The 16,591-nt window shown below is 34.3% G+C and overlaps 1 protein-coding gene across 2 annotated transcripts in view; it reads left to right on the top strand.

Moving 5' to 3' along the window:
• LOC138703128 (ATP-binding cassette sub-family G member 4-like) overlaps nt 1–16,591 on the top strand; it is a 71,476-nt gene that overhangs the window by 16,980 nt on the left and 37,905 nt on the right. For both annotated transcript variants that reach the window (XM_069830741.1, XM_069830742.1), the window contains 2 exons: nt 6,226–6,371; nt 12,353–12,591. In XM_069830741.1, the coding sequence (XP_069686842.1) occupies nt 6,226–6,371; nt 12,353–12,591 (385 nt within the window). The remainder of the gene's footprint in view (nt 1–6,225; nt 6,372–12,352; nt 12,592–16,591) is intronic.

The raw sequence follows: 16,591 nt of genomic DNA, 5'->3' as shown, positions 1-16,591 counted from the left end.
GGCGCTTATTCCGTCGGATCCCGGCCAACTAGTCACTCATAACGAGTGCACCTCAGCACATGTGTGGACTTCGGTCCTACGTTCATAGACATCTATAACATAGTGCAGAGGGCGGCCACTAGAGGGAACCCAAGAGTTGGACCTTAATCTGAGACGATTCTGTCCGACTCCGGGGTGGTATCCGGTGTGGCTTAGTGGATAAAGCATCAGCACGTAGAGCTGAAAACCCGGGTTCAAATCCTGACGGCGGAGATAATTTTTCTCCGTTCCATACTCTTTCATCGTATAATGACGCAGAATATCTGCATGGAAATATCATATGTACTTCGGTACATTAAAATAATATATATCAATTTGTGTTGCTTAGGAAAAATAATTAATTAACAATTATAAGCGTATAGGTTACTAGAAAATAGGTGGCGTTAATTGGACAACCTGTTCCTAATAATGCCAGTTTACAAAGTTTTCCTATTTGAGTTCTAATTCTTGTTCGTTATATAATATATCCATTTTCATTGTGCTATTTTGTAAAGATAGGCTTACAGTTTCTATTTCATAATTTTCGTGTTTGTACATAACTTGTTTCCAGAGCAAAAGTGACTGAAGTGTTAAGGTGGCGTTATTTGGTACGTGTACCTTATACAGAAAACCTTTAGCTCGCCCTTGAAAGAGTAGAACTCGTGCTCAGGGGCGGATTCCTGAATTGTACTAGTTCCAAAGGTCAGTTCCGAAATAATAGCAAGCGTCTGGCAACGTAATAATTACCAAAATTGATTCGGAACTAGTTCCGTTTCCAAAAATCTTACAGACAAACATTCTGATAGGGGCAGATAAAAACGTTAATTTTTTTCTTCTACCATGTTAATAATGTCAAAAAAGTGCTTATACAAATTCTGGCCACTCGACCGCAATTATAAGGCCGTCCAGAAAGTGATTTTTCCCTGCGGCAGTTTACAGAAAAAAAAGCACAATTGCATGGAAAGATTTATTGAAATAGATACAGCAATTGAAGGGTTCAGAGTCATAGTGGGCCAAGCGTTATACATCAGAAACGGAGAAAACAAGGGTTAAAATTAAGTGAATACGATAATTTTGTGAAATATATATTCCGTATGTATCGTGATTCACTTTAACTATTAACAGTAGAACCATGTTTCTTTAAGTATCGTGATTCACTTTTATTATTATCAGTAGAACCACGTTTCTGTAAGTATCGTGATTCACTTTTATTATTAACAGTAGAACCACGTTTTTGTAAGCATAGTGATTCACTTTTATTATTAATAGTAGAACCACGTTTCTGTAAGCATCGTGATTCACTTTTATTATGAACAGTAGAACCACGTTTCTGTAAGTATCGTGATTCACTTTAACTATTAACAGTAGAACCACGTTTCTGTAAGTATCGTGATTCACTTTTATTATTAACAGTAGAACCACGTTTCTGTAAGCATCGTGATTCACTTTTATTATTAACAGTAGAACCACGTTTCTGTAAGCATCGTGATTCACTTTTATTATTAACAGTAGAACCACGTTTCTGTAAGCATCGTGATTCACTTTTATTATTAACAATAGAACCACGTTTCTGTAAGTATCGTGATTCACTTTTATTATTAACAGTAGAACCACGTTTCTGTAAGTATCGTGATTCACTTTTATTATTAACAGTAGAACCACGTTTCTGTAAGCATCGTGATTCACTTTTATTATTAACAGTAGAACCACGTTTCTGTAAGCATCGTGATTCACTTTTATTATTAAGAGTAGAACCCCGTTCCTGTAAGTATCGTGATTCACTTTAACTATTAACAGTAGAACCACGTTTCTGTAAGTATCGTGATTCACTTTAACTATTAACAGTAGAACCACGTTTCTGTAAGTATCGTGATTCACTTTTATCATTAACAGTAGAACCCGTTTCTGTAAGTATCGTGATTCACTTTTATTATTAACAGTAGAACCACGTTTCTGTAAGTATCGTGATTCACTTTTATTATTAACAGTAGAACCACGTTTCTGTAAGTATCGTGATTCACTTTTATTATTAACAGTAGAACCACGTTTCTGTAAGCATCGTGATTCACTTTTATTATTAACAGTAGAACCACGTTTCTGTAAGCATCGTGATTCACTTTTATTATTAACAGTAGAACCACGTTTCTGTAAGTATCGCGATTCCCTTTTATTATTAACAGTAGAACCACGTTTCTGTAAGTATCGTGATTCGCTTTTATCATTAACAGTAGAACCACGTTTCTGTAAGTATCGTGATTCCCTTTAATTATTAACCCATTTCCTACCATTGTCCCTTTTTTGGGACATTTATATTTTATTTTTTCTACACAAGATGAACAACAATGGTCATACTTTTTGTGTTTATATTGGTAGTACTGGATATTGTTAAGGAGAGGGAAACAGGTTTTGCATTGTTGATTGCCCTTATGTAGTGTAGGAATAATTGTTTATCAGATATTTCTCTTAATTTTTCTTGCTTTTATTTGGAGTGAGAAATTGGCATTTAGAAATGCGTTATAATAATTCCAACTGTGTCAGAATCATTAGTTACAATTCTACGAAGTACTACAATACAACAATTCGCTCATTTTAATTCATAGGTAATTATTATACATGTTTTTCTATAATGTCCCATTTTTGGGACATTGGCGTAATACACTTGCAGTTTCAGGTTTCATTATTTATTGTATTACACGAATGATTTAGCGATATTTTATCATTATTTTAATTTTCTGAGACCCATTAACGAGACATAAAGGCGTCAAATTTACTATAGACTTGTATGGTAGGCCTACGTTATATACCCTAACGGACATTATATTTCTTATTTCAGATAAGTAAACAACATTATTATATTTCTTATTTCAGATAAGTAAACGACATTATGTCATGTTATTACACTAAGGGTCTAACAGGCAAATAGATACAGAGTGTTATGGAAGACCTGGAATGAAAGGAACAGGCTGTGGATGATATTGAGATTGTAATTGTACCCCCAGATCCAGATGAAGTAACGGACAAGGAAGATGTGCATGAGAATGACCTCACTGAAAGTGAAATGCAAGATGTAGCTGGAATAATAGAAGTATTTGTAAGAACTGAAGAAGTATTAGTAAATAGTGGAACAGATGAAACTCTTTCATTGGCTTCAGAAATTCCTCATAATAAAAAGAGAAAAACATGTGCTGGTACTGAAAAACCAACATCATCAAAAAAACAAATTGAGCTACAAGTGACAGCGGGGCCCAAATGGATGAAATGTGAAGCCACATACAGTGCAGATAGTACTTACTGTGAAATTAATGACAGTTTAGATTATCTACATGGGAAAAGCGTAGATATTTTTGAGGATTTTTTTTCTGACAAAGTGTTGGGGATGGTTATAAATCAGACTGAAATTTATGCTAATCAGAAGAATCATCCTGGTTTTTCTATAAGTAAAGAGGAACTAAGTCCTGCTCCGTGGCATCGTGGCCTAAGGCATCCTGCCTAGGACTCGCGTTACGGAATGTGCGCTGGTTCGAGTCCTCATGGGGGAAGAAATTTTCTCATGAAATTTCGGTCAGTGTGTGGGACCGGTGCCCACTCAGGATCGTGCTGCTCTTGGGGAGCTACGATAGGTAGCCAAATTCTGTTACATAAACCATCTATAACGGCTAGGTAGCTCATTGTGCTAACCACACGATACCTCCATTCTGGTTGGATGATCGTCCACCTCTGCTTTGGCATGTGGTCATGATGCCAGCAGCCGACTGGTAGGTCTTGGCCCTTTATGGGCTGAAGCGTCACGGATTATTATTATTATTATTATTATTATTATTATTATTATTATTATTATTATTATTATTATTATTATAAAGAGCAACTAAAAGCACTTATAGGCATTTTGTTGCTTTCCGGCTGCCATAAACTACTTCAGGCAGACATGTACTGGGAACAAGCTCCAGATGTAGAAATTGCATTAGTTTATAAATCGATGCCAAAAAATCGTTTCAGAGAAATCAAGAAGTTCCTCCATCTGAATAATAATTTAAAAATTGATAAATCTGATAAAATGTATAAATTGAGGCTATTTTTTGATACTGTTCAAGAAGAATTTTTAAAATTTGAAATTTTTCGTGGTGAACTTTCTTTAGATGAAATGATGGTTTGCTACTATGGTAGACACCAGTCAAAAAAGTTCATGAGGGGCAAGCCAATGAAATTTGGATACAAGATATGGTGCTTATGTACTTAGAATGGTTACCTGTATAATTTTTTACCATATTGTGGAAGAACAGACAATCAAGAAGGACCTTTAGGCCTGAGAGTAATTTCTGAGCTCACTAGTGTAATTCCAGAGGACAAGACACAACAGATCAAGTTGTTTTTCTATAACTTTTTCACTACTGTAGATGCACTGACAGAACTAAAAGCCAGGGACAATGAGGGACAATCGTACTAGCAAGTGTCCAGTCATGTCTACTAAAGACATAAAGAAGAAAGAACAGAGAGGATTTTGCAACTTCAGATTCGATGCAACAAATGAGATACTGATTCTAAAGTGAAAAGATAATAAATTTGTCACTGAGGGTACTAACTTCAGTGCAGTAGAACCATTCACTAATGTTCGTAGATATTCTTAGAAAGAGAAGAAAGAAATATATACCCATCCCAAAAGATATAAAAGAATATAATCTGCATATGGGTGGAGGGGACTTGCTTCATAAACAAATATCATTGAATCGCATTCGCGTCCACTAAAAAAAATGGTGGTGGCCTCTTTCTATTCAGATGATTGATATAATGGTTGTAAATGCTTGGCGAACCTACGAAATTGCCAACAAAGGAGTAAATGTTTCACTTTTGGATGTTCGAAGAAAGTTAGTTCTCTCAACGAAAGATTGAGTCCACACCAAAGCATATAGGCCTAGGTCTTCAAGGTAGTAAATTTTTGGGTGGAAGGGTGAGCACGGACGTAAGTTTTGACCCAGGAAATCATCTCATTCAAGCAATAACCACGCAAAGTTAAAATTACAATAATGTATATGTATATGTTAATTCTGCTAATGCAATGTGCCAATGTCCCATTTCTGGGACGGTCATTTGTAAGAACTCTATGTGCAGAAAATTAATAAAATTTGCTTTTTCGGTATAATATCATCCCACTGAATAGGAATATGTCGATTATTAATAAAAAAATTATTTAGAATAATTTTGGCGGGTAATGGGTTAACAGTAGAGCCACGTTTCAGTAAGTATCGTGATTCACTTTTATTATTAACAGTAGAACCACGTTTCTGTATCACTTTTATTATTAACAGTAGAACCACGTTTCTGTAAGCATCGTGATTCACTTTTATTATTAACAGCAGAACCACGTTTCTGTAAGTATCGTGATTCACTTTTATTATTAACAGTAGAACCACGTTTCTGTAAGTATCGTGATTCACTTTTATTATTAACAGTAGAACCACGTTTCTGTAAGTATCGTGATTCATTTTTATTATTAACAGTAGAACCACGTTTCTGTAAGTATCGTGATTCACTTTCATTATTAACAATAGAACCACGTTTCTGTAAGTATCGTGATTCATTTTTATTATTAACAGTAGAACCACGTTTCTGTTATTTTGCATATATCTGCACTTTTCACAGGAGAGCATTATATTCAAACGAATATTTGTTTATATGAATCAGTTCATAGAATTTATACGAAGTATGGAATTTTATATCCACTGTAGCTCAAAGGAAGCAGTTTAAATACAGTGGAAAGACAACAGATTTTACTTCCGCCATTCTAGAACGTTCTAAAGCCTCTTTAGTTGTTTGAAAAATGGTTACTAGTGGTCGGAACGTGATGCTATTGGCTCATCTTCTATTAATGCCAGGTAATGTAGGAATTCAATCGACTTACGAAGGATATATTATATCGCTTTTAGTACACTCTTCAGTATTTGTTGCGATTCTTCAGTAGAAAGGAAAACGAAGAATTACCAAGGTTTTAAAGTTGATTTTCAATGTGTAACATACAATACAATCTTAATGTAAGAAAGAAATTACGAAATTTTAGTCAGTTTAAGCATTTGTACATCATGTGAAGCGCAAAGTATAAAATTGTGATTCGTATGTAATTTAACGAACATTTAATAATTTGTTTACTGAATTATTTCCTACAATAATACAATTCATAATAAACTAAATATTTAGTTTTTCTTTTTATTTTAGATCAATCAGATACTTGCAATTCTTGGACTGGAGAAAACACTGAATACTCTTGTTGGTAAATTATCTGGGGGAGAGAAGAAGAGACTGTCGATCGGTTTAGAGCTGCTTACAAACCCACCAGTTATGTTCTTTGATGAACCAACGAGGTAAGTTTTGTATGTCTGGTTGGAACTTCATAAGTGACATCAGTAAAACATCACTCATGAGGCAATTCTTCATCGAGTATGAGATGAATTCAGTTACCGTCGAAGTCTAGATGTTATCCGTGCAGCCGGAGGAGGGCACAATGAACATCTATAAACTTGAATGTGTGTATAATCAAATGTAATTTACATAATTCAAATACAACATATAGTTCAGAAAATATAGCCATATGAAATTGAGTCTATCTTTTAGAATCATGCTGTACAGTATTTAAAACAGCATTTTTATCAAATAAGTTATTTGAACGCTACAGACATCTTTCTAGCTTCTTTAGTAAATCATAACTAATAAAGCAATTAAAAGGATTTTATATGTTGTTTTATTTAGCTGTTATCACGATTTTAAGGAAATTCACTAGTTGATGATCTTTCTCAGTTTAGAATCTTCTAATTTTTGTGCGGCCCCCTCCTCCATGGACTTGTGGCCTCATGAGTGTAGCCTAGGATAGCCTAGCAGTAAATTCCTTCTTGATCAATCCAATTTTTATGTTCAGTAGCGGTAAAAGAATTTTAACCTCAACAAGTGATTTTTTTTTACACTTTTTCCCTTTTCTTTCAAAGGTCACTCCCTGATTTCATAATCATAATTCTTATCAGGACTGTCCGATTCACAAAGTAAGAATAACAATAATTGGTAAATACTGGCTGTATTCCTATTAACATATAAATGATTTCCAGATCCAAACATGTTCTGGATAGATCATAAGCTTAAGCAAATTTTTTCATTCTGTTATGTTTATTTAATATGCATGGAGTTCGAGAGATTTGGGTTACCTGAATCTCAAGTTGAGGTAGGTTAAATATCTTCTCGGCTTCAAAGACGACATCTTTTATAGCCTTGCGCAAATTAACATCTTACAAAAACGTGAATACAACCTGTTGTCATTTTTTTTTTTTTTTAGTAAAGAATTATTGGACCTCAGACTCATTCAACCTTCAATTTATTCCACGCCGAAATTTACCCAGCATTTGCTCTTAATGGGTTGAAGGAAGTCCCCAGAAAAGCCTCAACCAGGTAACTTGTCCCAACCATGGTTTGAACCCGGGCCCGCTCTTTCACGATCAGACATGATAACCGTTGTTCCACAGCGGTGGACTCCCGAGTGTTTAACGACTCTAACTTTAATAAAGCTGCTAGAATTAATAGAGGGTTTCCTGCTTGGGAGATAACAACCTCCTAAAAGCTCTGAGAAAATACACTTTCGCTATACTTTTAGTTCAAAATCACGTGATACAAGATCAGTATTTTATTGTCTTATTTTGCTGGTCCGAAAACATAGCAGTCACAGTAATTTAGGCACTAGATATGAACAAAACTAATTGCCGCTCTCGCTCGCTGTGTTCGTTGCATTTGTTTTTCGAGTCTCGTCTCGTCATTCTCGAGCGCTTCGAGTCTGCTCATCATTCTCTAAATAGCATTTGGTAGAAGTAGAAAGATTTCGTAACTTTGAATAACATACATCATTGAAATAAATAACATTATAAATGTTTAAATGAGACAAAAATACAAAAGAGAACAGTATCTTAATTATCAAAATATCCCGATTCTATTCTAGCGTCATTGTTCCTGCAATAAATCCTATGTGACATATTTATCGATTTTCAGATTTTTGCTCTATTAAATAACTTAAATAGTGATACAGCAAATAATGAAATCTCCTATATCTAATTATATTTCTTTTGTTTCGAAAATGTAAGAATTCACAGTCTCCTATGTACGGCTACCGTAGGATGAATAAATGTGTTTTTTCTTCCTACTAAAAAGTTTATATTTTGAACACAGGAGTTATTGCAGGAACAACGACGATATGATATTACCTATGATTATATAAATAGAAAAAAAAAGAATTCTCAAATAAATTTCCATTTCTATAAAACATAACGTTAATATCTTTTTACTTGAGATTGTACACTTGATCTCAAAGATATTAAAAGAAAATTCCTAGCCTTTTAATAAGGGCCTACTAATTAAATAAAGATTGGGGAACGGATTATTATACATTGAATGGTAGAGATGATGTTTCAAATAGGTTACCTGATTGTTTATACATATATAACAGTTGCCAAAGCAGATAAAAGTTCAGTCAGGTATAAACAACTGTGGCGATTCAAGGCTGCTTGACGTTCGGGACTTCGGGAGTGATCAATCTCGGCGTATCGAAACACTCACAAGCAGTCTTTACGTCAGCGACGCGACGTATAGAACAATGTCGTGCGGATTTTCGGCTTTGCAGGCGCTGTTAGTCTTGCTTTCTCGATCGTTGTTCATCTCTATTAGATACGTATGACAGAACTTCAATATCGGACTGCGAATTAAACCCTGCTGTAACTTGGCAGTTAAATACCTAATTTTTCTTAATATACAGTTCGTAACAGGGCTTCACCGAGAAACTTTGAGGAATGATAGGTCATACAGACCAAATAATTTTTTATTAAGGAACATAGTTCGATGATACGTCATTCATGAGTTGCGTCCTTTTTAGAAGCGCATTCCGCATCGCGTATTTTGCGTAAGTGGTCGCCTTGAATCCTTATCATCTCCGTTACACTGCTGTACTGTACTCCAACCACGAGAAAGTCTTTGGGGAATGAGACGAAGCGGAGTAATGCTGTGAATGAATGTTGATGTCATAAGATGTCATAAGGTCACACACGTGGGTACTCGTATCTGTATTGGCTAGCTCTCACACCACAAATAATAACATTGATACACACATATTGATACTACCCTAGTTAAAAAATTAGATCACTGTTAATCTGGTCTTTTAATCTCTCCATACAGGAAATAACATATGCAGAAGAGCGCATGGTTTTTAAACTGACGTTATAACGGTAATATTATCTATCTACTTCGTTCCAATAGATGACGCAATAGTAAGCACATTCCTTTCGCGGTTGATCTCCTGGTTGGAGTACAGTAGTTTTCATTGATCTGTGTGGTGCATCTTCGTTCTTATCCAACAAATCCAGAACAACCCTGTCATGCTTGACAAAGTTGAATGATGAATGCTGCGAAGATTTTTCTTTTAATTTTTAATTGGTTTATTTTAAGATGTTTCATCAACTGCAATGGTTATCTAGCGTCTGTGTTAACTAAAAGTGATAATGCCAACTGAATGAGTCCTGGCTCCAGCACCGAAAGTTACCCAGGATTTGCTGTTAATGGTTTGAGGAAACATTCTGGAAAACACTTCAACAAAGTAGCTTGTCCCAACCAGGGTTTGACCCCCGGCCTGCTCGTTTCACTGTTAGACATGATAACCCTTACTCCACAGCAACTCGTTCTGAAAGGACTTATGATCCCAAAACATAATTTCACGCGCCTATTGAGTCAAATTCGTCGTTTACATTTTCCTTTTTTCAATTCCATACTGTTATGCTGGACAACAGGAATGCAAGAATAGAACAAATATCAAACATCACAGAAAAAAATCCAAACAAAACTACTTATCTACCACACGGTACAAGAACCGAACAAAGAGTGATGCTCATTATAGCCTACGAGATACACTACGTCATTTCCTTAACTATTGTGTATCTGTCAGCTGGCATAAAGCACTCGCTTTCTTACAACATCCTTAATTTAGACTACAGACGAACACAAAAACAGAAGTTCAAAGTATACATGTGTGGTGATCGGGCTTGCATGCAAATGAACTGGCCATTCTTTTTTTTTTTATAGGCAATGAAATAATTTCTTGTTCTAATACAGCATTTCAAAACCCTGCACATTCTGCAGTCACGCACATTGTGCAGTAGTCTCTGTGCGATGTGCACTTTCTATTCCCCTACCTGGAGGGAGTGAATCGCCTTGGAGGGGAACGCGACAGGGCTATACAGACCTGCAACAGCATATCTGCTTTTGTTTCAGCAACTCATTTTCAGTACGGGTACTGATTTGGCTGTCTGTGAATGAGTTATGATAAATAAAGTGAGTTCACAGATAACGAAGAAGGGAAATTATGAATCATATAACATAATTGTTATAATGTTTTCCTCAACCAACAATAATTATTTTAAAATGAAAGGTTTTGATCAGCCCATGTCGAGGTAATAGTGTTGTGACAGTTTAGATCAGATTAGTAAAGTTAATAAGTACTCTCACGGCAAAACGAACTCGACATTGGCGTTGTTTTAGAGTCTGTACTAACACAGCCATAAAAGATTAGACGACTTACGACTTTCATTTCATAAGCTGGTAAGTGATGAGAATATTGTGAGGAATACATTAAGGCTCTTGAGGTTGTAAGCAACTATTTGCAAGGCGGAAAAAGTTTCTGGAAAAATATATAATGGCAAATTTTCCGTCTCACGTCACTCTTGAACTCTTCTGTTCCTTCGTACCTGTCGTCTCGCTTCACTTACCTTTCTTCCCTCCACAATCTGAACACACGCTCTCGCCATGAAACAATACTAACAATACCATCCCATCGCACCTCCTCATACTCATCCTCTTTCACAATAGCCCTGCCAAGACTCTGGAATTCGTTACCTGCTAGCATCAGGGACTGTCGAAATAAAATTCAATTCAAACGCAAACTTACTAGGCACTTGGTCAGTAATTGAGACTCGTTCAGATATGGTTTCTTGTAAATAGTTCTCTTAATCTATCACAAAATATTTCAATATCCGGTAATTTCATCACTATAGAATTTTGTTATTGTAGGTTTAATTTGTAATTCAGTAAATACAAAAATATTCTTTGTTCTTAACTTCTATGATAAAATGTCTAGCTTGCATTAATCAGGTATTCTTGTCGTACTTTAATTTTTATTGTAATTGTAAATTTAATATTAATTGTAATTTTATTGTTCGTGTTATAGTTGTAATCCCCTGGTAGAGGGGCAGAGGAGGCCTGACGGCCTTATCTCTACCAGGTTAAATAAATAAATAAATAAATAAATACTAAATACTATATTATGCTAATATACTTACATTAATAAATCTTTCAATCTGACATAAATAGAATATAGTCGCTTCATAGCTTGTGAACTACACTTTTAATTTCTTTCAGTAACGCTTCCAACTTGTCGATACTTGCTCTCAACGTTTTCTAAATGTGAATTTAAATTCTAAGCTTAATCTATATCATTTATTAAATTAATGTTAATTTATATTGACACACAGCAAGGAAATTATTTCAGTGTAAAAACTTCACAATGTCCTGCAGCATGTAATTAATTTTGAGTATATTTTCTTCAACATTTGTGTACCAATGGCCCCAATAAATAATAATGCTTGACGAACAATGAAAGAATAGGGTCTATTATTTAAAATAATTAGTACCCACTACGTAAAATGAAATACTGTGTTCGTTTTTTGTTATTTCGAAATTACTGCAATTTCTTTTTCTTCAAATAGGCCTACTATATAAAAATCATTTTAATAAATTATGCTTTACAAACCACTACTTTGTCAAGTATAACTGAGTAAGCCTAAAGTTTTTTGTATTACAATTGTCAAGTATAGACACTGATAATAACCGTGTTTTTTTCCTTCTGGTAAGTGTATTTATAATGTCCAAATGCCTATTTAATCCAACCCTAGAAGCGCAGAATAGATTATTGTACACCCCTCCAGCTAAGAACTGGTAAGAGCAACGCTTGAATGATGCAGTCCGCACAGACCGGCAATCCGCGCACATAACTGCACATTCAGAGTCTGATTTCTGACATGCCTATTCTAATACTATACGCAACAGCATCAGCGTACGTAGCACGAAGAACATTCTGTACTGTTTATGTTTCTTTGCGCTGTAATTCAGAAAAAGAACCACAGAGTACTGTAATATTATTTTGACTTCTAGCCTTATTTTCAGCATGAAGTACATAGCTAGAAGCGCACCTCATCCCTGTCGTGAATTTTCGTTTATCTCTAAAATATTGTCATAAAACATTTCTGATTGAACTTTACTAAATTTACAGTGGTCTAGATAGCTTATCAGCTCTACAAATAATCTCACATCTGAAATCTCTGGCTGAAGAAGGTAGGACAGTAGTGTGCACTATCCATCAACCAAGCTCACAGCTTTTCGAGATGTTTGATGATGTGTACGTTTTGTCAGAAGGACAATGTATTTACAACGGACCAAACAAGAGTTTAACAGATAACTTGAAGGAAGAAGGATTTCATTGTCCCACATTTTACAACAGAGCAGATTTCGGTAAGTAGAAGGAACAAATATAATTTGAGAAATATTGTTGGATACCATTAGGCAAAATATTTTGCCTGGTTTTCAGTTTTCGGACATTATTCTTTACTGATAAAATAAACGTTTGTTTGTACACAGTCTATTATGCTTCTAAAAAAATATGCACTATCTTAAAATCATTACCTACTACGAGAGATGAGGTCGTTTAAGTAGCCAAGACTGGAATTATTTAGTATTTATTTATTTATTTAAATTGAACATGGTAGAGATAAGACCATCAGATCTTCTCTTCCCCTCTACCAGTGATTACAACTACAATATTATGAATACAATTAAAACTATAATTTCAATTAATATTAAATTTACAATTGCAATATAAAAATGGAAGTAGGCCTACTAAAAGATTACCTGATTAATAAAGGCTAGACAATTTATTGTAGAATTTAAGAAAAACGAAATATTTTTTTTTTACTGAAGTACAAATTAAATGTAGAATAATTATATAGGGATGAAATTATCGGATATTTAAATATTTTATGCAAGAATAACATAACTATTTATAAGAAGCCATGTCTGAATGAGTCTCAATTACTGACCAAAATCCCTAGTGAATTATTATCCAGCGCTGCCATATACTGCCTTGTAGTTCCAGTGAGAGCTGAAGTTTGACAGGAGCGCTAGTATCGGTACTTCTGTCACTCAACCTTCATCTAGTACTTACTTTCTCAATCTTTCACGTAATACAGAAGAACATGTTAATTAAAGCGTTAATGTCTCTTAATATACCACATCTTTAAACCTGCTTTCAATCATATTTTGGTAACAGAAGGCAAATGACCAAAATTGAAGATCAATTTAGTGAATACAAATATATTGATATAGGTGTATCGTAAGGAACAATTTTGAGAACTATTTTATTTCTAATATATGTCAATGATCTGCTAAATATAAATTTAGAAAAATTTAATGGATCTATATATTCATATGCGGATGATACAGTAGTTATTTTCAGTGGTTTTTCTTGGCAGGAAGCATACAGAAATGCTAATGTAGGTGCTAACATTGTTAAAAAAGGCTTAATTCCAACTTCCTTTCTTTAAATATATCTAAATCAACTTTAGTTCCTTTTTCGTTAACAGCTGCCAGTGTTCAAAATTTAAAATTTAGCGATAAATATAGACTAATAATACACAGTGAAAATTGTTTAGATCTCAAAAGTTGTAAATGTCCACCTTTGAAAGAAGCCACGTATGTCAAATATCTGGGTATCATTATTGATCAGAATTTAAAATGGCCTCATCACAATATTTATCTTTGTAAGAGGCTTCGTAAAACAATTTATAAATTCGTTAATCTTCGATGCTACTTACCCATTAGAGTTCTACGAAATGTTTATTTGGCCATTATTCAGTCTATCATTCAATATGGTATAATTGTTTGGGGTGGAAGTACAAAAATTAATCTTAGCCCGTTAAATTTACTACAGAAACGAATAATTAAAATTTGTTTGAAGAAACGTTTCGATTATCCAACTAAATTAATTTATTCTGAATTTAATGTATTTAATATTGAACAAATTTATAAGTATACTCTGTTAAAATTTTATCATAAAAATCGTAATAAGTTTGTATTACAGACACACAATTATGACACAAGACGAAATATTAATTCAACATTAGTAGAACGTAAATGTCTCACATCTGCTGGTCTAAAGCATAGCATAAATTTTGGCCCTCGGTTTTACATTGCTTTAACTAAATTACACCCAGAACTTCTAACATGTAACCCACTAATATATAACAAGAAAATAAGAAACGTGTTAATATCTTCAATTTGATTAAATAAATTTATAGCCTATGTGTATGAATTAATCAACCTATATTATATTTGTATTCTATAATTTTGAAATATATATTAGTCCTACTTTTCACGTGCGATATTATTCTTCTCCAGTGTTAATATTATATTATATAATTCCATTGCCGCTGTAATTATATTTTAGTTCCTATTTTATTTTACTTATTTATTTATATTATTATTATTTTTTTTATTTTAATATTATATCTGAACTGCGACCGAGCACGAGCGCTGCTCATTCGGTCTCAAATTTTGTTAATAATGCTGTATCTTCTTTTTATATTGCTTGTATTATTTTATTTGTATTTCTCTTTGTTTGTTTTGTAATTATATTTCTTTATTCTGTACATTTGAATTTAAATAAATAAAATAAATAAATAAATAAATAAAATAAATAAATAACTCTTGAACTACACTAATAATTAATTGATTCGAAATACAGAATCTTCTTGTAGATTATAGATAAAAGAGGTCACCATATTAAAAAGAAGAATTAGCGTCCAGTAAACACACAAGAATTAATAACTACCATAAACAGCAACAAATGCGGTAGGCCTATATTATTCAATTTCATTACTGGCACTGGAACTGTTTTGAAATGTTTGGAATATGTCTCATGAGAAAGGAGATGAGCCAGCATGTAAAGACGGAGCATACTGGCTCTATATTCGCCTGGTCTGTGTGAGTTTGCTGTCTTATTATTTTCCCCGAATCCCGCAGCTCACATTGAGGATTGTGGGAAATGATTAGAATGTACTCTGAGTCATGAAACAAATCATGTGAATTCATTATGTAACTTATCAAAACGAACAAAAATACGTACAAGTCAAACTCGATTAAAAAAATTATTACTTACAAAAGCGAATTATGTACAATAGTGGCAAAAAAACGGACCGACCCTTGTAGTTGATTTCAGAGTCACAGATTCAAATTTTGCTAGTCACAAACACATCCATCTTGTATAATTAATTGTAACAATGAAATGTATCGCATTTGTTTGATTCTTACCGTCTTTTGTTTTCTTCAGTGCCTCAAAATTATAGACGAAAAAACTTTGAGAGTTTTATTTTCGTCTGGCATCAATATTACATTTCTACCTCTATTCGGCATAGATAACTGCGTATTTTTACATTAAATAGCAGTACATACCTCTGGCTTCACTATCCATATTGAAATTACCACAGTTTGACACAATACAGAGCACAGGATTATTTTGTATCAGCTACAAGGGTCGGTCCGGTTTTTTTTGCCACTACTGTAAAATTAGGAATTAAATGCTATTTTTCCAGGACCTCTGCATAATTACGTGCAAACCAGAACTACTACAAGGGTCATTTCATAATTCATGGCAATTATACAGCAAATAAAGCAGCAGGAATAGAAATTCACTATATGCGATTGAAGGTCACTGGAATGTGCTTCGCAATGCTAGTACCAAATTGGGCCCGGGTACAGGAGGCAGTGGGTGAGGGAAATTGAAAAATGCGTAAATAGAAATCATTGTTCTATTGTGCACGCACAAAAGGAAACGAAATACATTACTCACAACCAACACCCTTCAAAATAATGCCAATGTTGATGCAGGCGTTGAATACCATCGGCTGTGTGCGACTCGTCTATGTGTCCCACCTCTCGTCGAAACGCTGTTAAGATGTCCTTCCTGTTCGCAGATCGCTTCCCACGAAGCGGCTTCTACAATTGCGGAATGAGATCAAAGTCGCATGGACTGAGATCAGGCGAGTAGGGAAAGTGTTCCAACGCACTATCGCCTAATGTTTCTCGTAGCTCAGAATGATACTGACGAGCATTTCTGCCACGAAGAACTACAATTTTTACGTATGATCGATTTTAACTTTACTTACATTCATCTTGGAGCACAGCTCCTAGCATACTAACTTTTGTGTGTGCTGTCAACAATGTATAACAGGTTTTTGAACATAAATATTGAACTAACCACATTTTTCGTAAGATGTAATGTAGTTACCATGAGTTATGAAATGGCCCTCATATGTATAACTAGGTTACATGTTACCCAAGTTCTAATTTGCACATAACTAAATATGCGCATGTTCATTGCAGTCGAGTGATTACAATGCTCGCTGGTTTCTCTGAAGTTCGTTGATAAAAATTTTTCCCAGTGTGATGGATTTTTAAG

Source organism: Periplaneta americana, chromosome 7, assembly GCF_040183065.1.
Source record: "Periplaneta americana isolate PAMFEO1 chromosome 7, P.americana_PAMFEO1_priV1, whole genome shotgun sequence".
Lineage (NCBI taxonomy): Eukaryota > Metazoa > Arthropoda > Insecta > Blattodea > Blattidae > Periplaneta > Periplaneta americana.
The sequence above is the reverse complement of the archived record's forward strand: the minus strand, read 5'-3'. Positions and strand labels throughout refer to the sequence as shown.